This window comes from Notolepis coatsorum, assembly GCF_963971535.1.
Source record: "Notolepis coatsorum genome assembly, chromosome: 3".
NCBI classification, from domain to species: domain Eukaryota; kingdom Metazoa; phylum Chordata; class Actinopteri; order Aulopiformes; family Paralepididae; genus Notolepis; species Notolepis coatsorum.
The window spans coordinates 189384327-189403824 of record NC_140167.1 but is presented as its reverse complement, the minus strand read 5'-3'; the positions used below and the strand labels follow the sequence as shown (position 1 = coordinate 189403824).

The following is a 19498-nucleotide window of genomic DNA, read 5'->3' as shown; positions in this document are numbered from 1 at the left end:
ACAATTGTATGTATTGAGCTGTACTGTACTGTACCCATTCTGCAATCTGTTAATAAAGTTTTCAATCAATCAATCAATCAGGTATTAGGGGTATATCCTGTATAAGACATTTAACTAAATGGTGATTTTATTGGATGTGCACTGTTAATAATGCTTGTATATCTTATCGTGTGTTGTCATGTTTGTTTATACGTTTGTTTAAAAAATAATAAAAAAATAAAATACAAAAATATCTTCATAAATTAGACAGTTTTTGAGAGATTCTTCCCCTGAAAGCGTTATACTCTGGACAATCTCTATCCATATGCATACATGTCTTATCAGATTTAAATTGCATAAAGTACAAAAAACTTCCTGAAGATGAAGACATGGTTAGCTTCATCATGTGTCTTTTCTTTGGTGTCAAATATACCCTATGTACAATATTACAACTTCTGTTCTATTATATTTTTTCCATACCATTTTTCCATTCCAATCTGATTCTTCAGGTAAAGATTGGAACAGTTTAGTTACATTTTATTTCATTTCTATACTTCTTGAAAAGAGTAATATGTATACAAATGTGACATTGAGGGCTGACTATCAACAACAAAAAAAATATTTAAATTATGTTTTACATCATTGTTTTGTGACACACAAAAAAAACTATACCTTCTACCAGTGAGCTGGGTCTGATTGAGGGTGAGCGGGAGTGATTGGCCACAGACTGCTGCTTGTCTGAGCTGACATAGGACGCAGCATCCTCCCCCTCAGCGACAGCCAATAGGGAGGCTCGGTAGTAGATGAGTGGCTGCCAATAGTCCTCTCTGTTGCTCGTGATCTGCTCTCCAGTATACCTCTGTAGGTAGGAGTACCTGGATAGACAAAACACACACACAAACACACACACACACACACACACACAATGTAATGAGGAGACAAAGCACTGTGGCAGTTGTGAATGGCCAAATCCATAACACTAAAGATTGTGGATTGTGTACTACTACAAAACAGACGATTAGTAGATGTAATGGGATTTTAAATGTTATGTTACAGCTAAAAGACTGGGAATTGCACAGTGAGTGGTTGCTATGGTAACTAAGGACTCTGTGGCAGGTCGCGCATGTGTAGAAGCTGGTCCAAGTGGAAAAAAGGCATTTTTCGATCACAGAATTGTCCTTTTTGACCAAATGAACTGTGTTGTCAGCAATTTACCAGTAACTTCAAATATGAAAGAATGGAACAATGGAATGTACGACAAAGAGATAGAGGTTTTGTTAGTGTCTTTAGTTCCCGTTATCAACAGTGAACTGAATTATCTTTAGACAGACTTTTAATTACAGCATAGTGGTAAAACAAAAAGGTGGTATAGGAGCCAAATTCATATTTTACAGTTTATAATTACTATAACTTGTGTATAATGTACATTAATCTGTTATCTGTACAATTAGAATAATGAATAGTGGGGCGGTTAGGTGGCCGAGCAGAGATTGCGTTCGTCACCAACCCCGGAGCTGTGAGCTGGATTCGCCTGCTCACAGCTCCGGGGTTGTCACCAGCTTGGCTGGCCGTCTGCACTAATACAATTGGCTGTATTAGAGGGTGGGAGAAGCTGGCGGGGTGGGTCCGGGTCGTTGTAAACAGCGACTCCTACAGTTCGGTCGGGGCGCCTGCTAAGCGCGGATAGGACTTGAGGGGGATAGTGTGATCCTTCCACACGCTACGCCCTCTCGATGAGAATCCGCGCTGCCAGGTGAAAAGAAGCGGTGATTATTGGCTGGACGTGTGTCGGACGAAGCACGTGGTAGCCTCCACTCTCCCAGATGATCTGACTGTGGGGGGTAAGTGCGCAGCGACCAGGAAGGGACTGGGAATTGGCATACGACTAACATTGGGATGGGAGAAAATCGGAGGAAAATGGAGGGGGAAAAAGATAAATAAAAAATAAAGAATAATGAATAGTGTAATATTATTATGTTATTAAAATGTGTATGCATGTGTGTTTTAGTGTTAGTAGTAAACTCACAGAAAGAAATATGTTCATGTCGCACTCAACACTCTGATGAACATTGTTACTCAGCTGATAGAGTTGTGCCCTTCCTGATGATTTGTCGTACAGAACTTGTAAGTTGCTTTGGATAAAAGAGTCAGCTAAATGACTAAATGTAAATGTACGATGGGACCTGCGATTATGCCGTTAAACAAGACATATAGTTAGATGCTTGTGTGATAAGAGTGGTTGTGGAATATATGGATACAACAAGGCTATATTAAATATATATATTTCTCTATTACTTTGCAATATACCCACATTTACTTTAATTCTGAAGAGGAATCAGTGAGGTGTGTTCATTAGAGAAGAAGCCCATGTCAACTTAAAGTTTGCACTCTAATGCCAGTTCTAGATTACACAGGTGGGTAAACTATGAATTCCAGTCAATACACCAATAATGGCTATACAACATTTTATTGTATAATTTGGTTTTATTATCAACATTTTTACCCTATAGCCTATCTTTTAAGTAACTTGCATCAATTTGGTGCCATTTACAATATACTATGAATTTAAATTTAAAATCAGATTTATATCAGCTTAAAAATGCAGCTATACTCTTTATTTCACAAATAGAAACATGGGGTTAACTGAGTTTAGTTGCGTTTATCCTCCACCACACACACGGCTCATCAGTGCTTCCTGCATGCAGACACTCACACAGTCCTCTTGTCCGGTTTGAGCAGCTTGCTGGAGAACTCACTGAGGATGGTCAGGTAGGAGAGGTACGGAGGATACGGTTTGTCCGGGTTTGGAACGAAGCCTTGGAACACAAACTCTATACCGTCCCTACACGCACAGACACACATATATAGGGAGAGGAATTTCCCCAAGGGGATTAATAAAGGAACACTTGACTTGTGAGTGATCAGGATGGGTAAGATTATTTTAAAATGTACTCCTTTACAGAATGTCCTGCTCCATACTGGACTCAGGAATGTCATCTACTGGAATACTCCAACTCAATCATGTAATCTGATTAGTGTCCTCCAGGATTCAAAACATATTTTTGTTAACTTTACAATTAGTGTTCGATGACAGCCTGTCATTTGTATAGTGTTCTCATCATCTACAGCCAACGCGCCCCATTTATCACGCAAAACACACAACCATTAATATGGAGAGCTTTTTAAATACAACTCATTTCCACGTAAAAGCCGGTTATAATGAGTCCTTGGAATCAGTTGGCTTTTTCTTTGAATGTAAATTGTACTACAGTATTTGATCAACGTTCAACGTTTGACAGACTGAAACACTGATTAATGAGTCCCATTATTTCAAAAGATGTAAAACGTCGATAGTGTTGATAATCTCTCAATCAAAACAGCAAGGTAACCCCTGTTCTTTTTTGTTTTGTTTAGTTTTTCTTCAAAAGTTCAATTCAATTATTCCTGGTTTCCAGTCACTTTAAATGGTTAGTTACACCCCTCCCCCCGCCGCCCCCCAGTAAAAAATGCTTGCGCTGGCCGACCTGTGGATCATGGCCACAGACTCGCGGGACTTGATCTGGTCCCAGCCGAAGGTGAGGGAGAAGCGGCGGGCCAGCTCCTTGATGCTGCTGAAGGTCTGGACCGCTGAGCCACACCGCCCCCCGCTGGCCTGCTCCTCCTTCAGCCGCTGGAACAACTGGTGGGGGGGGGGGGGGGGGGGTAGGGGTAAGGAACAGGGAGGACAGAAACAAGAACATTCGGTTCCCTTGAGTAAGGGCTGGGCGATAATTCAATTGTTATCATGTATCGCATAATTGTATCATTATGATATTGTTGCGCACCATTCTGTCATCTAAAATGAATGATAGCGACAACATTATTAAGTAAAATCTTCAATGTGGATGATGTTTGAAAATAACAGTTTGAGTTTTGGTTTGATATCACACACACCAACAGCAATTGGATGATTTATATTGAGATTTTCACATATTGTGATATACATATATATTGTTATAGGTAATTGTGTTCATGTTGCCCAGCCTCTCAGACAGCTATGTGGTGCTGTTGATGGGCTGTTCCAGAAGGTGGGGGGGTGTATCTGCGTGGGACTGACCTGCTGCAGACAGAGCACCAGCGTGCGAGCGCTCTCTATCTTATCCATCTGTCTGGTCCTGCTCAGAGTCTCCTTGATGATGTCGCCCAAGTCGTTATAGTACTGGAGGACAGAGAGAGAGCGAGAGAGATAAATGTGTCGGATTTGATCGTTTAACGACACATAGTGGTCTAATGTTAACGATACCTCTTAGGTACACTCAAACATTATGGGAAATATGCTTACAGTCTTCTCCAGAGTCAGACAAGAAGATAGATTTCCACTCTGTGTATTCAGTAGAAAGCTATCCGGCTACAAGCTAGCCTAGCTTAGCACAGATGAATGGAAGGCGATGGGGACCACTAACCTAGTTCAAAACTACAGGAGAGCTAGGCTAGTGGTCTGTATCTGCTTCCATTAATTTGTGCTAAGCTAAGCACGAATAAATTACAATAAAGAACCTTGAACCTTGTCTGACTGTGGAGAAGACGGTAAGAGTCATAATGTTGGCGTGTTCCTTTAAAAACACAAGGCCATAGCATATCTAGGAGGCTAAAGAGTCCATTCTGAATACGACATCTACACATAAGGCTCACATTTCCCGGCAAACAGCTCATTTCAACAGTTAATCAGATCAAATAAACCACGATACATCAGCTTGTGTTCATCAGGTCCTGGTCCACAGTGTGGTCTGTGAAGAGCCTTTACCTTCATGTAATACTTGAAGATGTCAGCCGCCATGGACATCTCCAGCACCCCGTGCACTATGAGCTTACAGTAGGCCGCGAGCACGTTCCTCCGCTTGTGGAGGTACTCCAACTTCTCCACTTCTGAGTCCATGCTCACTGAGAGAGAGAGAGAGAGAGGAGAGAGAGAGAGACAGACAGGGAGAGAGAGACAGAGAGGAGAGAGAGAGAGAGAGAGAGAGAGAGAGAGAGAGAGAGGAGAGAGAGGAAGAGTGAAAGAGAGAGGAAAAGTGAGAAGGTGAAAGAGATGACGAGAGTGAGAGGAAGAGAGGGGAATAGAGAGGAAGAGTGAGAAGGTGAAAGAGAGCCGAAGAGAGAGAGAAAGAGAGGAGATGAAGAAAGTGAGATAGGAAGAGAGAGAGAGAGGAAGAGAGCGAGAGGAAGAGAGTGAGAGCGAGGAATAGATAGAGAGGAAGAGTGAGAAGGCGAGAGGAAGAGAGTGAGAAAGAGAGAGGGGAAGAGTGAGAAGGTGAGAGAGAGGAAGAGAGTGAGAAGGAGAGAGAGAGAGAGGCAGTAGTAAGGAGGGTGTGAAGAAAAATAATGATGAAACATGAAAGAGTGAGCAAGTGGGAGAGGAAAAGGAAGGAAATAACGAGGGGGGGGGGTAGTTTCAGGACAATGGCTTTAACAGGTGGAAATTAAAGATAACAGAGAGTAGAGTTATGGTTGTGACACCATGTGGGTTCAATCTTTCACAGGGCTAATAAAACCCTCCGGAGGCGAGACGGATTTAATGCTATTTTCTCACGGAAAGAGATTGTCCTTATTTCATAACTTAACTTAATGCCCCTGCGCCGAGAGTGATCTCCAACCCGCCACCCTAATAGAAAACAGTGTGTCTATATAACATAACCCTTATGAAGCAAATGCAATAAAACAATAGCTTTTTATTACATGTTCAAAAACCAATAATCCCATATTGCATTTGTTTGAACATATAAAAGAGTCCCATCAGGACAGTTATTGGCTCGTGTGGACGATCCATATGTGGATGCAATATGTCTCCAAAAGCAGGACGCTTGTAAAGATAACATATATTTGGAATTATAGTCGACCGTCAATGAATTCATAAGTTTATGTACAATACTGCACGAGAAATAGCCCTCTCTTTTTAATCTTATATTACAAATGTCTCATGTAATCCCTTTCGTCTGATTTTGGACGAGACAACATCAAATGTATCAATTTCTATGCTGTATTGCTCTGCATAACAAATACTACTGTCCTTGCAGACCCAAACAGATCTATGTTCAGTCTAAGTTTAAATTTAAGTTTATTTATAAAATAGCTAGGATTATACACAATAACAGGAAAATTGCATTGGCAGCGGTATATGCCCCGAATTTGTACGAAGTGGATTTCTTCACTTCACTAACAGGAGAAATGTTAAACCATCCCGAGTACTCATACATAATAGGTGCGGATTTTAATGCCATTTGGAACCCAAGGATGGACAAAACTTACCTTTCCTTCTCCAGCGAACAAAAGAATTCATCTAAAGCATTAAAAGATTGGTCGAAATCAACAGGAGTAACTGATTTATGGCGTTCACTTAACCCCATGACCCGCAAGTACTCCTGTCGTTCGGCGAGACACAACACACTATCCAGAATTGATTACGTCTTTGCATCCCCGAGAATATTTGATAAATACGAAGTGGAAATGACACCCAATGCGCTATCAGATCACTGCTACTTAATCCTGAAAGCAACATTTGGTACATTATCTACCCGGGCCCCAAGATGGCGTTTTAATTCGATGCTGCTTAACAACAAGGAATTCATTACACAAATTAAAGAAGCTCTCACAGTATTCCTACAAGTTAATGCTAACTCGGTGCAAGATCCCAGAATATTATGGATGTCGGTAAAGAGTATGATCAAGGATTTCTCGGATAGATTTACCTCCATATTGCGCAAAAATCAAAACACAAAACTGTCTGAAATGGAAACGCTTTACTCAACGCTTTTTAATTCTTTAAAATACAACAACTCTACTAGACTAGATAACCAAGTTAACATTCTAAAGACCGAGATCAAAGCAATGTACAGACAAAAATCGGAATTGCAAATACGCAGCACTAGACAACAGCAGTACTTCCAAGGTTCTAAACCTAGTCACCTATTAGCCATGCGACTAAGAATTAATGCAAAATTTGCAGATATAACTGCCATTAGGAAACAACAAGCTCTAGTAACAGAACCCAAAATAATAAACGATACATTCAAAGAATTCTACTCCGATTTATATAACTCAGAAACGACCTTTGATCAAGACAAATTAGACACATATCTTAATCAAATTACTCTCCCTAAACTTACAGATGAAGACGCTAAACGGTTAGAAGTACCGATCACATTAGAAGAACTCAAGAAGGCCATATCCGGAATGAAAAACGGCAAAGCTCCGGGATTTGACGGTATCCCATCAGAAATGTACATTTCTTGCTGGGACATATTTGGACCCTTATTACTAAATATGATCTTATACTCAGTCAAAGAGGGAAGCTTCATCGAACACCAAAATACCGCACTCATTTCAGTTCTTCACAAAAAAGACAAAGACCCCACTGAATGCGGTAGTTACCGTCCTTTAAGCCTCCTCGGAACCGATGTCAAACTGTACTCTAAGATATTAGCCATCAGATTGCAAAAGCATATGACGTCTTTAGTTCATACGGACCAAACAGGCTTCATAAAAGGTCGCCTGATCAATGATAACATAAGGCGAATACTGCACGTACTAGATACAGACAAAGAGGACATCACACCTAAGGCGATACTATCCCTGGATGCTATGAAAGCATTTGACAGGTTGGAATGGTCGTTTCTATGGGCAGTATTGGAAAGGATGGGGTTAGGAAAAGGTTTCATTGATATGATTAAAGTACTATACAAGGACCCATCGGCCATGATTACAACAGGCACATTCATCTCCAAAATCTTTCCGGTATCACGCTCTGCCAGACAGGGTTGCCCTCTTAGTCCCGGACTATTCAATTTATCATTAGAGCCTTTAGCACAATATATAAGACAATCCCAATCCATAGAACCAATCGTAATCAAGGGCACACAACAAAAAATTAGTTTATATGCGGACGACGTAATATTGTTCATGCAAAACCCCAACACCACATTGCCTCATCTGCTCAAGTTGATTGAGAACTTTGGTGATTTATCGGGATTTAAGATAAATTGGCCGAAGTCGGCTTTCCTTCCACTTAACACCCCTGCAAAAAAAGATATAACCCTCCCAGGTGCGATACCGATGGTAAAACATTTCAGATGCTTGGGAGTGGAAATATTCCCCACCATAAGACAAACGGTGAAGCACAATTACACAAAAATACAGAACAAAATCAAGGACGACCTGGACAGGTGGGCAAAACTTAAAAACTCAGTACAGGCAAGGGTATCAATAGTTAAGATGGATGTATTACCAAGAATCAATTTCTTCAGCTCAATGCTTCCGTTACCTCCTCCAGAGGGCTACTGGAAAAGATTACAAACCTCCACATACAAATTTATTTGGAATAACAAACCACCTCGCATAAAAAGATCCACCGCACAGAGAAGTAAAGCAGACGGTGGCATGGCAGTCCCAGATTTTTTACAATATTTTAATGCCTTCACATTAAGACCATTGAAGAAGATATGGTTTGACCCCGAGGCTTTGGTATCTTGGAGAAATTTAGAAGAAAACATAGTAGCCCCACAGAGATTGGAAGACATAGCATACACTAAACTTTCAATCAAGCATTGTGAGCGAGAATTTGGCCCAATAATAACCCATGCAATCAGGACATGGCGGGAAACTCAAAGGAAATTTCCTAACAACCAAGTATGGCATAATCACACTCCCATATTCAATAACAATGCTCTCTTAATGGGAAAACGACCTATAAGATTCCCTGTATGGGAAGAAAGAGGCATACACTCATTAGGGGATATTTTTAATAACAAGGGCCTCTGTAGTTATGTCGAAATATGCATAAAGTTTAACCTCACCGAGTCCACATGGCTTTTTTACATACAGTTAAAACTTTGTATGAGATCCCACGGTGTTCCATTACACATACCAATTGAACACCACAGATACCACAAATTTTTCTATGACAGAAATACATTGGGAGGTTTTGTATCAGGTTTTTATTCACAATTACTAACGTCCTCGTACGAAACCCTTCAACTAGACAATGTCTGGAGGAGGGATATACCAGACCTGGAAAATGACTTTGATTGGCAAGGAGCCTGGGCAAATGTCCGACTTACATCAAGGAACCCGGATCATCAACAAATCAATCTGAACTATATTCACAGGACATACTTGACTCCTATAAGGCTGTGCAAAATGGGGCTTATACAAAACTCCAAATGCTCCCAATGTACAAATGGGGACGAAGGAACATTTATGCACATGTATTGGGACTGTCCACCAGTTAAGACATTCTGGGAAGATGTGTCCCAACAATTATCAATACTCGTATTTTGGAATATACCTGTACACCCCGCGGTATTGCTATTGAATGATGTTTTTGAGTTTGCAGTGAACCCACAACTAAAAAGATTGGTTTTATCGGGTATCACAGTAGCTAAAAAACTGATTGCATCACGTTGGTTTCAACCGGAAAAAATGTGCCGAAAAGTGTGGTTTCTTACATATCTTGATGTGATATATCAAGAAATATCAACAGCAAGAATTCTAGGGCTCAATGAATCCAAAATGTTAATGTGGTTAGAAGTGGTGGAGAGAATAAAAGCTAGCCTATAATGGTGATGTCTGGTTAGGAGTGAGGGATAATGGAGGTACTATCCAAGAGGGGGTCCGGGAGGGGGGGATTTGAGCTGGAGCATATGTGTGTAGGGTTTTAGAAAATAGGTATTCGGGGTATATTATATACTAACATTTATATAATTGTAACTTCGCTGGATATACACGGTATACGGTTAAAATATTATTATTGACTATTTTTGTTTTATCCTGTTTCTGTACTTGCATATATTCTAACCACCTTTACTGAAAGTTTCATTATACATTGTGTGTTGAGTACTGACTTTTAATAAGTTTTGTTTTGCAATAATAAAAAAAATTAAAAAAAAAAAAAAAAGTTTATTTATAAAAATGTTACCCAGGGACAGTGCACATTAATCAACATCTTCACTTTCCACATCAACGTAAATGTGCCAGAGTTAGCTAATGAGGTAGATTTCATCTGCAGTCCACTCCCTGCCTACCATCTCTGTTGCAATGGGAATAAACACAGCCTGCCTTTGTAATGACGGGTCAATCGTCAGGTCAGGTTGAAAAGAGGACATGACTTACAGTCAGCTGGCAACTCTTTGGAGAGTTGTTAGTCATGTCTGCTGCCATGCATTTAATATCTGCATGTATTTAGCCATCACAGTGGATGGCTGTAGCTAGGGAATGCCTTGGCAGCACTGCTCTGACACAGAGTAACACTGCCATCTGCTGGACGGTCCTGCTAAGTGTTTTCCCCAATCAGTGGTGATCAAGAGAGTCAAGTCAAGTCAAGAGTTTTATTTGTCACGGCATACAAGTATACAATGTAATGCGGGGGGTCTTGCCCGCAACGATGTGCATAATACAATAGTAATATATAATAAGAATCCAATAGAACGACATTGTGCAATAAAACAAGTAAACAAAGTAGGGCATATCAGTATATGTACATGAGTTATTTACAGAGCATGGTAGGACATGCTAGGTCCTGTGGTAGTGCAATACACTGTTAGCTACGGATGAGGCACTGGGTCTTTATGTACACTCTTATACAATGCTATATTATACAATCTCAAGTTATACTATACTATTCTTAAAGTGACCTTTCCTTTTGTAAAGTGACCATAAGTGTGAGCGTGTGCAGCATGAGTGTGTGTGTACTCATGTTAAAGTGGCTGCTAGTGTGTGAGCATGTACAGTGTGTGTTGTGTGTGTGCTTGTGTGTGGAGAGTTCAGTGTTCAAGGCTCTGATGGCCTGGGGGAAGAAGCTGAGCCGAAGTCTCTGTCCTAGTTGCTGGTGTTCGCAGGCGTTTGCCTGACCGCAGCAGCATGAACAGGCTGTTGTTGGGGTGGTGAGGGTCTTTCATTATTCTGCAGGCTCTGGATTTGCATCTCTTGTTGTATAGGACCTGCAGGGGTGGTAGTGCAATACCCGTGGTACGCTCGGCTGAGCGCACCACTCTCTGTAGGGCCTTCTTGTCCTGTGCCGTGCTGTTTCCATACCAGGCAGTGATGTTTCCAGTCAAGATGCTCTCTACAGCTCCGGAGTAGAAGGACTGGAGTATCTTCCCAGATACTCTGAACTTCCTTAACTGTCTCAGGTGGTAGAGGCGCTGCTTCGCCTTTTTTACGACTGAGTCTATGTGTGTTGTCCATGTCAGATCCTCTGAGATGTAGACCCCCAGGTACTTGTACTCAAGGGCCTAAATACATCAGTCTCACCTTGGGATCCAGTCATATGAACAGTCATATTAAAACATACTGGTGCTCTTATCAAGTCACATTAAAACATACTGGTACCCTTATCAAGTGGGGACCAGTCCCATTAAAACTAACTGGAGACCAACCAGAGACAGATCAGTGATACATTCTGAGTAACAACATGTAGCTGTTAGGGTAACTCCACTGCGTGGAGGTCATTTTGTGAGGAAGCTTCGCAGAGCAATCAGGTCTTTACACTAGTGAGAACTACAGATCATACACTCTGGATCCATAATGCCCACGACTGGAGGAGATGGATTGTTCCCGTTATTAAATCCTAACCCATCAAAAGGTAAATATATATGTGAAAGGTAGTTCATTGCCTGCATGAAGGTGAAAAGAAAGTGTGATAAGAAGAAGCGGAGGCCTCACCCCTGCTGTGGCTCTCGCTTTCCACTCCGACAAAGACGTGGTCCTGTGTGAAGGCCAACAGCGCCCTCAGCAGTTTGGGGTTGGGGGTGTAGCGCAGCGGGCCGTAGGACGTCGGGTCCCACACATGGAGCTGGTAGTTATGAGCCGTCAGGACATCGCAGAGACCCAGGAAGGCCTGACGCGGAGAGAGAGAGAGAGAGAGAGAGAGAGAGAGAGAGAGAGAGAGAGAGAGAGAGAGAGCGAGAGAGAGATCTGTAGAAAAGAATGACAACAAACCCAAAGAGAAAGTTCTGAACCCAGTGGTTCCTGTCCTACCTGCTCTCTGACACTGTGGTCGGAGTGGGAGAGACCGCGAAGACTTTTCTCACAGAAAACTGTCATCTGGTTCCTCTGCGCCATAGCCTTCTCCTGAGAAAACACACACACACACACACACGCATAAGGAAAAGTGATATTGTACAAATTAACCAATGTACCGATTCACAAATGGCTTGTTAATGTCTCCACATCTCCAGGCACACGAGACCAACTCACCCTGGAGGTCAGCGTTTCCCCACTGGTGTTGAGGCTCCAGAGGAGAGAGAAACATACACACTGCAGCGCCTCCACCAGCACCTAGAGAGAGAGAGAGAGAGATCTTGTCCCCTTTGCGATATCTGGGTGGTATAACGTGTACAACACACTGCCCAGACTGCCACCAATAATCAATAAAGTTATTCAACACCCGACAGCCTTTTTTTTTTAATCTACTTTTTCTCCCCGTTTTTCTATTTTTCTCCCGTCCCCAATTTCGTATTGTCCAATTCTACCCTCCCCTGTCTCGAACGTTGTTAGGCCATGCCTCCCACAAGCCGGCTGCAATGTGGACGAAGCCTTGCATCACGTGTCCCCTCCGGTACTCGAGGAGGCAGCCGTCGCATCTTTTCACCTGCACAGCGCGATCTCTCAGCGGCGAGGGTCTGCGTGGGAGGGACACGCCGCCCTCATCGCTTCCTGATTCTACTGCGCAGGCGCACCAACCGACCTGTAGGAGTTGCTGTCCACACCGTCCGATCCCCACCCACCAGCTTCCCACCCCCTAATACTGCCAATTGTATTAGTATGAACGACCAGCCAAGCTGGTAGCAACGCCGAGAGCTGGGCTCGAACCCAGCATCTCCTGCGTTGGTGGCGAGCGCCTTGCCCACTGCGCCACCTAGCCGCACACCCGACAGCCTATTGACAGGTAGTCGGTCATGTCTGGACAGAAGCTAGCTAGCATGCTAGCTTTTCACAGACCCAGAATGTATCCATACACGTGTCTCAGCCATCAGTGTGTGAGCTTAATATCCACTTTCAACAGTTAGAATCGTGAGAGTATGGAGAGTAATCAGAACAGTATGGTTTTCTTGCCATAGGAAGGAGTCGTTTGCATGTGTGAGCGGGGGCGAGTACACAGGTGCATCGGATAATGGCGAGGCTTGTCGAGTTTGACTGTACCTGAGGTGGAACCCCTCCCTGAGTGGAGTCCACTGAGAAGAGAGGAGACAGCAGTTCAAAGAGGTTCCATCGGGACAGGTCCTGACCACTGAGACCAAAACACACACTGTAAATACACACCCACCACTAGAGGGAGGAAACACACACACTGTAAATACACACACCCACCACTAGAGGGAGGAAACACACAGTGTAAATAGACACACCCACCACTAGAGGTTTGATTGATTGATTGATTGATTGAAAACTTTATTAACAGATTGCAGAATGGGTACAATACAGTACAGCTCAATACACACAATTGTTAAGGGGATGCAGACCAGAGAAAGACTTTCGTCTTGTTTACATCAGGGTCCCCCATTTTCAATTCATCAGGACATATATGACATACATGACATACAGATAGTCAGTACTGCTACATCTATACATTTATGACATACCAGATTTGCAAATACAGTACTGTTTGTGATACAGAAGGAGTCAAGAAAAGGGAGTATATACATTTGACGTAGAAACTGTACATTGGAGGAGGTTGGGTGGGGGGGGTTGGGTACATTGGGATATTGACAACCATACTGGGTAATTTACATTGGGGGGGGGGGGGGCACACTGTATAAACAAGCAAAACTGTACATTGAGGGGGGGGGGGGGGAGGAGACACTGTACAAACAAACAAAATTGTACATTGGACTATTGACAAAACCATACTAGGTAAATGACTGTACATTGGAGGGGGTTGGGTTAGGATATTTACAGGGGCCAGTGTTGAATTGCAGTCTCCCGTAGGTGTCCCTTGAGAGAGGTTTTGAAAGTGGGTAGTGATCCACATTCCTTTACAGCTTTGGGTAGGGCGTTCCACATTGATGTGGCATAATTGCGAAACGTGTTTAGTCCCTTATTTGAGCCGAATCTGGGTTTAACATGATTTGTGGAAGGGAGGAAACACACACTGTAAATACACACACCCACCACTAGAGGGAGGAAACACACTGTAAATACACACACCCACCACTAGAGGGAGGAAACACACTGTAAATACACACACCCACCACTAGAGGGAGGAAACACACACTATAAATTAGGGCTGTCTTAAATGCTTCGAAGCTTCGAACGTTCGATTCGATGGCTCAAGCTTCGAACATAAAAAAAAATCGAAGTTTAAAAAAAAATAAAAAAATAAATATTAATTATTTTTTCAAACTTTTTTTTTTTACTTCGATTTGTGTGTGTGTGTAGGTGTGTGTGTGTGTGTGTGTGTGTGTGTGTGTGTGTGTGTGTGTGTGTGAACTACCCATCCCAGTTAGGACAGCCGAATCCCGTCCAATCTTTCGCCGTCGACTAAAGACTCACTTCTTCAACCATTATCTGAAATGATAAAAAAAAAAAAAAAATCTAACCGTGACTAACCTTACTGTCATGCACTTGTCCTAATAAACTAACCTACACTGTAACATGCAACACTTTGATGAACATTGTTACTCAGCTGATAGAGTTGTACCCTTCTTGCTGTCTTGTCATTACATTTACATTTACATTTAGTCATTTAGCTGACGCTTTTATCCAAAGCGACTTACAAGTTCTGTACGACAAGCCATCAGGAAGGGCACAACTCTATCAGCTGAGCAACAATGTTCATCAAAGTGTTGAGTGCTACAGTGTAGGTTAGTTTATTAGGACAAGTGCATGACAGTACGGTTAGTTAGGGTTAGATTCTTTTTTTTTTTTTTTTTTTTTTTTTGTCGTACAGAACTTGTAAGTCGCTTTGGATAAAAGCGCCAGCTAAATGACTAAATGTAAGTGTGTGTGTGTGTGTGTGTGTGTGTGTGTGTGTGTGTGTGTGTAGGTGTGTGTGTAGGTGTGTGTGTAGGTGTGTGTGTGTGTGTGTGTGTGTGTGTGCGCGCACCTTGTAGAATTCCACACATAAGAAAGAAAGATACTGGGATGAATAAACAAAATAGGAAATAAAATGTAGAAATGCATGCAATACATAAATAAATATGAATCTCCATATATGAAATATAACATTTAGATAAGGTGCTACTGAGATGTTTTGGTGAGTTCTTTGTTTTTTTGTGGAAGTTGCCCTTCTTAAAAATGCATGAACATTCACTGATAATTGGTCTGTAGTGGAGTCTACAAGGTCTACATTGCCGGACCATGTAGAATCCGGACCTTGTAGACTGACATAATTCTGTGCATAGTTTAGTCTACACAGACCATATTTCAAATAATCAAAATCTTACTTCATTCATCTTAAACATTCTTGATTTGGGGGATTGGTAGTTCCCATGAAATCTGAAGTTGTTCAAACGACAACAGCGATCCACCTTGAATTAAATCACACAGCCGAGTGAAACCTTGTTGGATGCGTCAGTCACGAAAGGGGCTACTTAATTAATTAATCCAACCCACTTTGTTTATAGAGCACATTTAAAAACAACAACGTTTACGAAAGTGCTGTACAAGTCCCACAACATAAGATAAAAAAAAAATATATATTAAAAAAGAAAATTAAAAAATATATTTTTTTTTTATTTTTTTTCGAAGCTTCGAATTAAAATCGAAGCTCGGTCCCGAAGCTTCGATTGCCAAAAAAAGCTTCGAAGGTCAGCCCTACATAAATACACACACCCACCACTAAAGGGAGGAAACACACACAAGCTATAAATACACACACCCACCACTAGAGGGATGAAACACACAGAAGCTATAAATACACACACTCGCCACTGCAGGGAGGAAATACACACACAAGACTGTAAATACACACACAAGACTGTAAATACACACACACACCGGCTGTAAATACACACACCACCACTGGAGGGAGGAAATACCTGGATACACTTTCATCATAAAAAGCAGGTAAAATCTCACTTGTGGAAAGCAGTGAATTTCTTCAGTGTAGCTACGATTTCTCCCGTTTTCTCCTCGTCAGCAGAGAAGATGTCATCCTACGGCAGAGAAGCGGTCATATAATGTATGTGTATATATGTTGCCTCTGCTTACTCCCTGTACCCTGTCAATACTTCTCTAGAACTTCTACTTATGGATCTAAGATAATTCTAAGATATGGAACACCCTACCTATGGACATTAGGGAGGCTAGATCTCTAAATATAAAAAAATAAATAAACTAGAAACGTACCTTTTCACCTTCCCTTTTAATACACTGCTGCTTGATTGTCTATTCTATTTTATTCTATTTTACTCAGACTATACCGATTTTAAACTATCAAGTTTTGTAATTCAGAACTGCACTATTGCATAATTTTACTCTGATATTATCAGGGTTGTCCTTGCGAGACCACGGGTCGGAACCCCTGGACAAAACGATTAGTGATACGTACAGTAACATACAGTAACGTACAGGCAGCGACAGCTGTCTTTATATCCTGTATTGACGGTGTGGCTCCAAGCGCCTTTGTGTCGTCTATTCTCAGAACTGCACTACTGCTTCCTTTTACTCTTGTCTATCCATTTGACTAACTGTTTTATTGCACTACACTATTGCACTATTTTGCTACTCTTTTGTCATTTTAAAACTGTCTATTTTATGTGTGACGATCGAGCCATAAGCAGGGAGGCCTGTTGGGATGTTGGACCCTAATGTGGGGAACTGTGATTTGGTGTTCTATGTTTTACCTCGACTTTGTATGCCGGTATTTTTATAAAAAAAAATGTTTGCTGTTGTGAAGCACTTTGTGCTGCATTACTTATATTAAAGGTGCTATACAAAAAAAGTTTATTATTATTATTACTTCTCTCTTAAAAATCAGTTACCCACCACTGTACCTCCTGAAGTTCCTTCCCATTGTTTCTATAAAGGTTTTCTTCATTATATTGTTTTTACATTGTTCCTTTCTTTCCCTTCCATTGCGCCTGTGGCTATGGTAATCATCTGGTACTTGAGCGAGACACTTGACCCCTAAATGCTCCCGATGAGCAGGTTGGCACCTTGCATGGTCGCCTCCGCTGTCGGTGTGTGAATGTGAGGCACAAGTTGTAAAGCGCTTTGGATAAAAGAACTGTATAAATGCAGTCCATTTCCCATGTATGTGTATCTGTGATAACTGTACAAATACACCTGACTTGACTGTATAGAAGTTCCTCCGTTTGTCATTAAAAGGGGCAATTCACTGGAAAAACACCACAGATTTATTTTGCATGTCATCTCACACATATCCCAAGGGTCTAAACTGTTTTGTACACATTCATTCAGTTAATGAGCTTGAATGTGGCCACCACAGCTCAATGGAATGATGTATATTAAAGAATAGAGGTAAGGATTGCAATAGGGGTTGCTATCCTTTCATCTACATAATTGAATTGAGCTGTAATTAACACAACACAAGGATTCAGTGTCCTCTGATGACATCACTGGTGGCCATATTCACTCATTAACCAAATAAATGCGTGCAACAGTTGAGAGCCTTGTGATAAGTGATATGAGATTATGTGTAAAATAAAATCGCTGTTGTTTTCCAGTGAATTGCCCCTTTAAGTATGTAGGTATATATTCAACATGACTCTCTGCCAACCTTTAGTGAGCTGGCCAGCAGTGATGCCAGTCTGTCTGTCCAGCGCTGCACCAGGGTGTCTCTGGCAGGGCCGGCCAGGGAGTGCCAACCTGTCCCCTCCCCACACAGGGAGAGGTAGGAGCGGGCAGCAGCCTCCAGCATGGCAGGGTCTGAGTAGAGCTCCATAACAGCTCCCATCTCAGCCAGCAGGCCTGACAGCAACTGGAGGGGAGAGAAAATGGGGGACCCTGATGTAAACAAGACAAACGTCTTTCTCTGGTCTGCATCCCCTTAACAATTGTGTGTATTGAGCCGTACTTTGTACCCATTCTGCAATCTGTTAAATAAAGTTTTCATTCATTCATTCATTCAAGGAGGGACACTTTACTTAGTCATTACCAGCAGAGGGGGCTAGAGGGACATGCAGTCTGTTCTTAAAAGGGAAATCAACCCTTAAAACAGAGTTAATGTCTGCTATTCACCTATGATCTTGGGACCGTTAAATCAATATAAACATTAGATTAAATCTTATTTACACATTATTCCCACATTCAAATATAGTGATATACAACTACAAGTCTAACAACAAGCTAAAATGAGCTACAGCCCTGGTTTAATTCCATAGGTTAACAGCTCCAGGTATACTGTAGCATTGGTCTCTATGAGGTTGCGATGAGGTCCAGAACACTGTGTTCTCTGCAGCAGGATACTCAGATTGTGTGTTATTTAGAGTGAGGTTGTGTGTTATTTAGAGTGAGGTTGTGAAGAGGTCCAGGTTGTGTGTTATTTAGAGTGAGGTTGTGTGTTATTTAGAGTGGGGTTGTGATGAGGTGCAGGTTGTGTGTTATTTAGAGTGAGGTTGTGAAGAGGTGCAGGTTGTGTGTTATTTAGAGCAGCGGTTCTCAAACTACGGGTCGCGACCCAAAGTGGGGTTGTGGGTATGTGACAGTAAAAAAAGTTAAAAAAAATTATAAAATCAATATTTTATATATATTTTTGGCAACATATTTTGCCTAAATATAAAAATATAGTGCTGTAATTACATTTTCTAATAAACATGCATGATCAAGTTCAACAACGTGTGCTTTTATTTTCCTTAATTCCACGTTGAACTTACGCAATACATTAACACATTGGACGCCAACAACGTGATAATTCGTTATTGCCCGCCATGCGTTGAACGCCAACAACGAATAAACACGTTGTTGGGATCAATATTTCATTTTTTCGCCATGGCATTCATAATTCATCCAGCCTCCCTCCGGGACTGCAGCGGCACCCTGTCTGATATTGCAATGCCTCAATACCGCCGGCTGGTGGATGATCGGGCGAGTTACACTCCACGCCAAACCGGAAGTGGTGCTGGTGCATTGAGGAAATCCCTCCGGCAGTAATATCTTGTTACGTGGGTCCAGACAAACACTTGAGTGCATCGGATCGCTTTCAAAACGCAATAATCTATATGATTTCGGCGTGTATTGTGTCATACAAACGGGAAATGGATCTAGCAGATCGACGTCAAATAATTGGAATATTTTTCCTCCAGTCTCATCGGCGAACGGTAAGAGGAATATAACGTTATTTTCAGCCCGATTGTTTATTCATTTCACAGCAATCCATCTGCTCAACATATCAACCCATACTAAATAAAGCCGTTACTGACAATCAAGGAATTATAAACTTCTTTCCCTTTCCCTTCCCTTCCCTTCACGCATGATGAAGCATAATGTATACCGATCATATACATTTGAATTTTTTAATATAGCGTGTATAGGAAAGAAACGCCAATCGATAATCTATCATATGCTTCAGGGCGTATAACTCGCG

The 19498-nt window shown here is 41.7% G+C and overlaps 1 protein-coding gene across 2 annotated transcripts in view; it reads right to left on the bottom strand.

The window, feature by feature from the left end:
• Positions 1-19498, bottom strand: part of LOC311225313 (cohesin subunit SA-2) — a 65457-nt gene that overhangs the window by 13169 nt on the left and 32790 nt on the right. For both annotated transcript variants that reach the window (XM_084310543.1, XM_084310542.1), the window contains exons 20-30: positions 17693-17893; positions 16030-16106; positions 13153-13240; positions 12208-12288; positions 11989-12081; positions 11674-11848; positions 4763-4899; positions 4076-4177; positions 3504-3658; positions 2693-2821; positions 652-854 (exon numbers count right to left, since the gene is read on the bottom strand). In XM_084310543.1, coding sequence (XP_084166669.1) covers positions 652-854; positions 2693-2821; positions 3504-3658; positions 4076-4177; positions 4763-4899; positions 11674-11848; positions 11989-12081; positions 12208-12288; positions 13153-13240; positions 16030-16106; positions 17693-17893 — 1441 coding nt within the window. The remainder of the gene's footprint in view (positions 1-651; positions 855-2692; positions 2822-3503; positions 3659-4075; positions 4178-4762; positions 4900-11673; positions 11849-11988; positions 12082-12207; positions 12289-13152; positions 13241-16029; positions 16107-17692; positions 17894-19498) is intronic.